This window comes from Myxocyprinus asiaticus, chromosome 27, assembly GCF_019703515.2.
Source record: "Myxocyprinus asiaticus isolate MX2 ecotype Aquarium Trade chromosome 27, UBuf_Myxa_2, whole genome shotgun sequence".
NCBI lineage: Eukaryota > Metazoa > Chordata > Actinopteri > Cypriniformes > Catostomidae > Myxocyprinus > Myxocyprinus asiaticus.
The window spans coordinates 43,607,417-43,616,419 of record NC_059370.1 but is presented as its reverse complement, the minus strand read 5'-3'; the positions used below and the strand labels follow the sequence as shown (position 1 = coordinate 43,616,419).

General features: G+C 37.9%; 1 protein-coding gene across 2 annotated transcripts in view; it reads right to left on the bottom strand.

Annotated features, from left to right (window-relative positions):
• Window positions 1-376: 376 nt before the first annotated feature.
• The window catches only part of LOC127418067 (protein diaphanous homolog 1-like), a 154,872-nt gene continuing 146,245 nt past the window's right edge, over window positions 377-9,003 (bottom strand). For both annotated transcript variants that reach the window (XM_051658429.1, XM_051658430.1), the window contains one exon: window positions 377-2,967. In XM_051658429.1, coding sequence (XP_051514389.1) covers window positions 2,780-2,967 — 188 coding nt within the window. In that variant the 3' untranslated portion in view covers window positions 377-2,779. The remainder of the gene's footprint in view (window positions 2,968-9,003) is intronic.

The following is a 9,003-nucleotide window of genomic DNA, read 5'->3' as shown; positions in this document are numbered from 1 at the left end:
AATAACTGTAGTAACCGCCTTACCAACTAACGCACACGAGCCATGTCAAAAATCTTTATGTACAGCTGTATTGTTTCTGTCCATCTTTTTCATTAAAGCTTGACACATATTCATGCCACTAACAAAGGAGAACCAAAAAGTACCATTATAATTTTTTATGATGACATCATGGTAATACCATGATTATTTAGGCATGCACCACGGTAATACTATATTTCTGGACATGTTTCATGGTTATACTTTGTTTTCTAGACATACCATTTTAATATCATATTTTTGGACATGTACCATAATAATACTATGTTTTCTGGACTTGTTTCATTGTATATGTTTTTATAGCATTACAATACACACACACACACGTACACACATGAAATATGGACTCATATATTTTAATGATGTTTGTTTAGAGATCATCAGAATAAACATCTCTACAGTCACAAACTCAATATACACAATTTGACCAGTCGAATCTCACCAATACAATCTCTATATTAATACAGTAAAATCACCAATAAAAATTGCTATAGAAAAACGGTTAAAAAAATCAAAAACACGCACTTCTGTTTTTCCAGTGATAATTCTCCAGCTTTTCCCAATAAAGTGAAACTGTTGCATAACCACCATAATGATCAAACCAAACTTTTAGGAGAATCTGTTGGCTTAAATTGGAGACCACCACAATTCTCAAAAATGTGGAAAATTAGAAATTTGGCTCTGTAACTTCCATAAAATAATCTGGAACGTTCTAGAGATGTTTCAGGTGTGCTGGTGTCTGGGCAGTGTGTGGACACTTTATTGCCAAAACATTGCCACCTTTTTCACGTTACATAAATGCATATATATTTTGCTATAGAATAATCCAGAAGAAACTTCTCAGGACAGACGCAGTGCGCGCTATGGCTTAAAACAGTGATCTCTACCCTCAAACATTCAGCCAACATCCACATTCATGTAAGTCATATTGCAAAGCTGAAACTCGAGGTCACCTTTCACGGTATTAACCGTTTTTAACCATTCATTGATACCAACTCTGGTGATGACTGAAAAACAGTCCTGAAAAACAATATATGTCTGTGATATGTCGACGTTAAATAAATTGCCAATGAAATCGACAAAAGTTCAACAAATTAACGAGAAGGTTTAGATAGTTTAGCACCAGAGACAAACCTGCAGTGCTATTTTTAGACAGATTTGGCTTGATCAAGCCATTTAATAGGACAGTTCACCCAAAAATGAAAATTTTGTCATCATTTACTCACCCACATGTCATTGGAAACCCTTTTTGGGTAAGTAAATGACAATTGTTTTTTATTTCTGGGTGAACTATCCCCCTTAAGATGGATAAATACATGCACAAGGTTCTGAGCATGTTATTTAAGCCCTCAAAATTGTTATATGTAGATAAAATCAAAACATGCACATGTTGTTTATCTTGTGCGAATGATGCTAGAAAAAGCCCCCCACTTAGATGCACAAACGAACATGTGCACAAGAGTGTGCGTGTGCCAGCAGTTTTGATTTTCATTGTGCAGAAAACAGTAGAAAGACTACAGCACTTTATCAACACAAACACACCACAGCGTTTCAAAGGAATCTTATTTCTGGAAAGACAAGAGCTACACGATGACCGTTCAATAAAACAGATTTATGAAAATTTAGACAGTGCCATTTTAAAATGAAGGCAGCGTACGCACACAAGAAAGTGTTTTCAAAAAGTTTGTGGTTTTATAAATGATTTTTCTATTCAGTCATTTTTTATTAAATGCAACAACTTACAAAAGAATGGTTTTAAGAAGTACTTATCTATTAAAAAATTTTTTTCGTAAATTGTCACGTTTAATTCGATGCAACAATTTACGCAAGGATGGTTTAACAAACAATTTATCGGTTCTATCCAAAACCATCTTTTCGTAAATAGTTGCATTTAATTCAATGCAACAATTTAAGTATGAATGGTTTTACAAATTATTTATCCATTCAATCCAAAACCAATTTTTCATAAATTGTCATATTTAATTTAACGCAAACTATAGAAACAGAAATTCTTTCTGCTCATGTTTCATGAAAAACGACCAAGGACTGTAGCCAGTGAGAAGTTACCAAGAAATCTATATTACATCATTCACTAAAATAACAAAATGTAACACAAAGGAACAGGAGAGCACAGAAACAGAAAAACAATTTCGTGAGCAGGTACCAGACCTTCGTTAAATCTTATGATGGGCTACAGAACCTCAGTGAGAACACCTTAAGTACGCAAAAACAGAACCATGTATTTCTGGGGTCATCATTATTGGCACTTGGTGTTTTTTCAACATTCAGCCGTGTTATATGTTTTAAACAATGTACAAGAACAAAACAAAAAAGGAAGTTAACGCAAAAGAGATTCTTGTTTTGAATAGGGATAAAAAAAAAAGTTTGCGTGAATTTGGAATGGAACTGTCCTGCTGAGAGAACAAAATTATTATGGAATATGTGTATACAAATCTTTGGAATTCTGCGTGAACAGAGATATGAAACACATGAAACTTGCCGTTAAGAGCGAAAAAGTGTTAGACAATGCAAAGAAAAGAAAAACCGATAAAGTGTTTATCAGGGCAGTGAAAAGACAACATCACTCTTGTAAGGATGGAACCTCCTCCAGTGTGACAGCCATTAGGAAGTCATACACGCTTACTAAAGGGGTGTGGTTAAGCAAGAGCCCCGCCCTCGCATGCTTGGTCCCCGAACACATCTATCGTTTAAGAGGAAGAGGCATGCTCAGAAGAGGAAGTGCTTAATTTGAGCGTAACGGGATATCCTCTAACAAATCCTCCAGTGAGCCTGTGTCTTCCGGAGACTCCTCCCTCTTGTCCTCAGTGTCCAATCGGGTCTTTTTGGCGCCTCTGGGCGGGGCGTCCTCCTGAAGAAGCTCTTTGGCGAGAAGGTTCGTCACGGCCTGACCAGCTCCTCTCCGATTATTGGCTGAAACACAAACAACTTAAACTTAGAAACTTGAGGCTACTTACTATGTTTCACACAGGTCAAAGGCCATGCAATAAACTTCACACTATGTGGACAGTCAGGAACAGTGGTTAGAGTTCAAAGGTCATGGTTTAAAGCACTGCAGCCAGAGAGACTATTAGGTATTAGATATCAGTCAACTAACAACTGTTAACACACAGCAGATTCATATTCTAATACAAGATATTTGATACATTCATTCAATTAAATGCATGAATGATTTATCCATTCTATCCAAACAATTCTCGCATATATTGTTGGATATAACTCAATGCAACAATTTCCGAAAGGACAGTTTTACAAATGATCAATCCATTCTGTCCCAAAACATTTTTGTATAAATTGAGCAGAGCAAATTCAATTAAAATGCAACAATTTACGCAATAATGGTTTTACGAAGGATTTTAACAGAAATTCGCTCTACTCATGTTTCATGAATGAGCTGCATTGAGATTCAAATCCTAACACAAGAGAAAGAAGTATAATACCAGAACTTATCCTACAACTATAATCATTAGATTAGCTTAGTTTCAAACCTCCGTCTTGCTGTCTACATAGGCAGCTACCTCATAAGAGTCTGAAAATTTCTTCATGGGCAGCAGCAATGTTAACAGCCACTTACTAAATGCTATAATATGCAAAAACACAAAACACAACACACCAATATTGGGTAAAATAATGAACTAAATTATTTAGGACAGCCTTTGCTATCAGGACTGTGTCTATAATGCCTAGAAATGCCGTCTAAGTAGGCAGCTCACTCTCAGTCTCAATATCTCTCTATTCATACTGCTTCAAACATACAGAGCGAGATGTGAGACGTTTGTGCAGTATGAGTTTCTCTCTTTTTCCTCTGAGTGGGTGGATGACTATATTTTGGCTGCCTTGTTGGTTTATTCAGGTCACTGGACGACTGTCGAGCATTTACACACAAATAAAACACACCAATAGCATCTGCGGAGCAAAATTCCTGTGGTGAGACATTCATATTAGAATACAGACTGAGAATGTCATACTCCACTCATATTCTCCAGTCTGCAGTATGCAAAACAAAACCATGCAAAGGAAACCATAATTACACACACAATTCCCAGCGCCACTGATAACAATCTCTAAACAAACATCTGTAACGAACCATGCAGATTACACACACACACACACACACACACACACGTTACCAAGCAGGTGTCCAGTGTGACCTGGGACAACGACAGCACTGAGTCTGTTGGGGAGAAAAGTCGTTATAGATGTGTGTGGTGTTTTATGGGACCCTTATGAAAATTTTACATTGGTAACCACAGTTTTTGCCAAAAACAACAAAACACCGTCTATAGTCCTAAGAGAGGAGAGATACCCAGAGGAATGACGCTGAGCCATCTGAAGAAGAAGCTGTCTGTCATGCTATTAAACCAATCAGGTCAGAGTAAACTGGTCAAGGAAAACCTCATTTGATTGGTTACTAGAAGCAGGTAGATCCGCCTTCCCCCTCGCGCTTGCAAAACGCTTCTCAGTGAGAAATTTGTGCCAAAAGTGTGAGCGCAACAAAAGGGAAAACGTAACAGTGTATATCGGATTACTACTGGAAAATATTTATTCCACAAACACAAGTCTTTTACACATTTGCAGTAGTTTATTTTACACACACAGACTGATTCTATGCAGTCAGTCCGTTTTGCTGTTCATTACACCCTTTCTTTGCTTGCATATCACTGATTGCAGGTTTGCAACACTTTTGGCCATGTTTAGGCGCAAAAACAGTGCCAAATGTGTACGCGTGAAAAAAAGAAAGTCAGAAGAATACACACCAAACTTAACGTGTTAATACGAAATTACAGATTCACAACACATGAATTACACCTACAGTGCATCCGGAAAGTATTCACAGCGCTTCACTTTTTCCACATTTTGTTATGTTACAACCTTATTCCAAAATTGATTAAATTCATTATTTTCCTCAAAATTCTACAAACAATACCCCATAATGACAACGTGAAAGAAGTTTGTTTGAAATCTTTGCAAATTTATTAAAAATAAAAAACGAAAAAACATCACATGTACATAAGTATTCACAGCCTTTGCCATGACACTCAAAATTGAGCTCAGGTGCATCCTGTTTCCACTGATCTTTGAGATGTTTCTTCAACTTGATTGGAGTCCACCTGTGGTAAATTCAGCTGATTGGACATGATTTGGAAAGGCACACACCTGTCTATATAAGGTCCCACAGTTAACAGTGCATGTCAGAGCACAAACCAAGCCATGAAGTCCAAGGAATTGTCTGTAGACCTCCGAGACAGGATTGTATCGAGGCACAGATCTGGGGAAGGGTACAGAAATATTTCTGCAGCATTGAAGGTCCCAGTGAGCACAGTGGCCTCCATCATCCGTAAATGGAAGAAGTTTGGAACCACCAGGACTCTTCCTAGAGCTGGCCGCCTGGCCAAACTGAGCGATCGGGGGAGAAGGGCCTTAGTCAGGGAGGTGACCAAGAACCCGATGGTCACTCTGACAGAGCTCCAGCATTTCTCTGTGGAGAGAGGAGAACCTTCCAGAAGAACAACCATCTCTGCAGCACTCCACCAATCAGGCCTGTATGATAGAGTGGCCAGACGGAAGCCACTCCTTAGTAAAAGGCACATGACAGCCCGCTTGGAGTTTGCCAAAAGGCACCTGAAGGACTCTCAGACCATGAGAAACAAAATTCTCTGGTCTCTTTGGCCTGAATGGCAAGCGTCATGTCTGGAGGAAACCAGGCACCGCTCATCATCTGGCCAATACCATCCCTACAGTGAAGCATGGTGGTGGCAGCATCATGCTGTGGGGATGTTTTTCAGCGGCAGGAACTGGGAGACTAGTCAGGATCGAGGGAAAGATGAATGCAGCAATGTACAGAGACATCCTTGATGAAAACCTGCTCCAGAGCGCTCTGGACCTCAGACTGGGGCGAAGGTTCATCTTCCAACAGGACAACGACCCTAAGCACACAGCCAAGATAACAAAGGAGTGGCTATGAGACAACGCTGTGAATGTCCTTGAGTGGCCCAGCCAGAGCCCAGACTTGAACCCAATTGAACATCTCTGGAGAGATCTGAAAATGGCTGTGCACCGACGCTCCCCATCCAACCTGATGGAGCTTGAGAGGTCCTGCAAAGAAGAATGTGAGAAACTGCCCAAAAATAGGTGTGCCAAGCTTGTAGCATCATACTCAAAAAGACTTGAGGCTGTAATTGGTGCCAAAGGTGCTTCAACAAAGTATTGAGCAAAGGCTGTGAATACTTATGTACATGTGATTTTTTTTTCGTTTTTTATTTTTAATACATTTGCAAAGATTTCAAACAAACTTCTTTCACGTTGTCATTATGGGGTATTGTTTGTAGAATTTTGAGAAAAATAATGAATTTAATCCATTTTGGAATAAGGAGGTAACATAACAAAATGTGGAAAAAGTGAAGCCCTGTGAATACTTTCCAGATGCACTGTAATGCAAAGCATTAAAGTATTGCTAACATTTTTTTTCTTATGCTTGCAAATTGATTTACACCTTTACAAAATGTTCTGTGCACATGCAATTTATTTTTACGCTTGCAATTTGATTTACGCTTTCACAAATCTTACTCTGCACATGCAAATCATTTAGGCAATATTTTACCTTCATACAGACCGCTCATACGGGTATTGCGAGCCATCTTTCCTGCTTCTTGGATCACTGTGCGATCAACAAGTAAGCTTATAGAATAATTTAAACTCAAATCAATGTTCCAGGTCCATTTATTTACCTATTTACCTCTTGTATTAAGCTAGATAACGAGGAGTCAGACGGTCATTAATTCTAATATACAACTATGCCGTAAACCCGAGATGGATTTAATCTGTTCAGGGATGCATTTAAACTCACATAATTACGTAATTTCAACATAAATCAATATTTTATGTCCATTTAGTAGCTGTGTAATAAGCAGGTTAATGAACTGTCAGCCGGTTATTACAGAATAAACCCAGACAGGGTGATCAGGACCACGATGCAAAAGCAGAGCTTCCTTAGTTCATGCTATGTAATGTAGTTAACCGGTATTAATGAAAACAACCTTATTGTACAGTGTTATCGTTTCTTTATCTCATAAGAAAAACAGGAAGTTTATATGTATGTCCAAAGCAGTAGACACAACGAAAAGAGTGCATTATTCATCACACAATTTTCACTGCTGCTTGTGTGTGTGTGTGTGATTTTGTCAGGGTGTGAAAGCTGGGAAAAGATAATTATCATGAGGGTAATGAAGCTAAAAATAAGAAATGAGGATACACACACACACACACACACACACCCAGAATGTTGAGGTGTGGAGCTCCCCCATCAGGCAGGACATGGCACTGCTGTTCTCTCTCTCTGTGTGTGTGTCTTTGTTCCACAGTCAGCGGGAGAGTGTGTGTGTTGCACTGTTTTTGTAGGATGGTTAAAGGGTGTGTCATGCCTCAATGTTTGTGAGCCGGACACAAGTGTGTGTGTCTTTTGTGACGTGTGCTGAGTAGAGCATCTGGCACACAGTGTGTCGCCCATAAAGTGATATTGCATGTTGTGTGAGACCGACTGGCAACAGGGTGTGTGTCTGTCTTTTTGTACAAGTCTGACTGGTGCTGTGTGGGGCGATCTCTTTTGTGTTGAAGTGTGTGTGTATCTTTGTCACGACACAGCAAACACAGGCTGCATCCTAATTCACGTGCTATCTGTCCTAAATACCACAGTATGTGAGATTAGGATTAGTGTGAAATCATAGTACATTATCAATAATATGGCAAAAGTGCACAAAGAGAGCATTACTTGCAAGACGGCATGTTTAAATAAATGAAAACAAACAAGACTTTTACTGGCGTCAGATTATATATCTATAAACTATAATATTGTGTAATAAAAGAGCAGGCGTTGCGAGGATTTTTTTCAACATTTCTAGTGTAGAAACTTGATGTTTTTATACATATGAATGTAAAAGTGAAGTAATACATTTAAGGGTAATAAACTTAAAGGGATAGTCTACCCCAAATGAAAATTCTGCAATCATTTACACACCCTCGTGTTGTTCCAAACCTCAATGACTTTCTTTTTTCTGTGGGACACAAAAAAGGGGGAAAAAAGATGACAGTAAACGGTGACTGAGGCTAACATCTTCTTCTGTGTCCCATGGAAGAAAGTAAGTTATTCGGGTTTGAAACAACATGAGGGTGATCATTTTTTGGATGAACTATCCCTTTAAACCACAGACATGCAAATCAGATCTTTTGAAATGTAGTTGATGTTTTTGAATTTTGTTGTATGCAATATTGCTGTTTATTACATGTATTGTTTTACTGTTGCACATAAATACAAATGAGTAAAGATGATTCATTTAGTGAATTTTTTTTTTTTGAAATCAAAATGATAAAATATATATTTTTTAACAATATCGCCTCTGCAAAAAAAATCTTCTCAGAATTTTTGTTTTGCAGTAAAAAATAAGAACATCCTTAAAACAAGATACATTTATTAGACTAGCAACATTACAGAAGATATTAATTTATTATGACTTTTTTTTCAAGAGAAATATATCAAATCTTAGTGAGGTTTATGCTTAAAAACAACAAGAAAAATAAAATTTCCCTTGTTATTTTTCTGATTCCATTTGCAGATTTTGTTCTTGTTTTAAGCACAAACCTCACTAAATTTAGCATTCTCTGAAAACAAGACTTAATACTATCATTTTGCTTATCAAGTAAACAAAAAGTATGTACTTTCCCATCACCAGAGTAGTACACATTTTTAATGCATGTAAGTAGTATGTGAATTGGTATGCAGTCATCATTTGTGCCCGATTGCTTTGAGTTCTTCTTGTTTTTATTCATTTAATCTACTAAACACACAGTTCTGCTAGATGTGAGAGCACAGAAAGTGTTTTATATGCGCATTAACCTAACAAAGAACGGCAGCTGCTGTCTGTCCCTCAGTAACTCTCTGATTGGCTGATGACT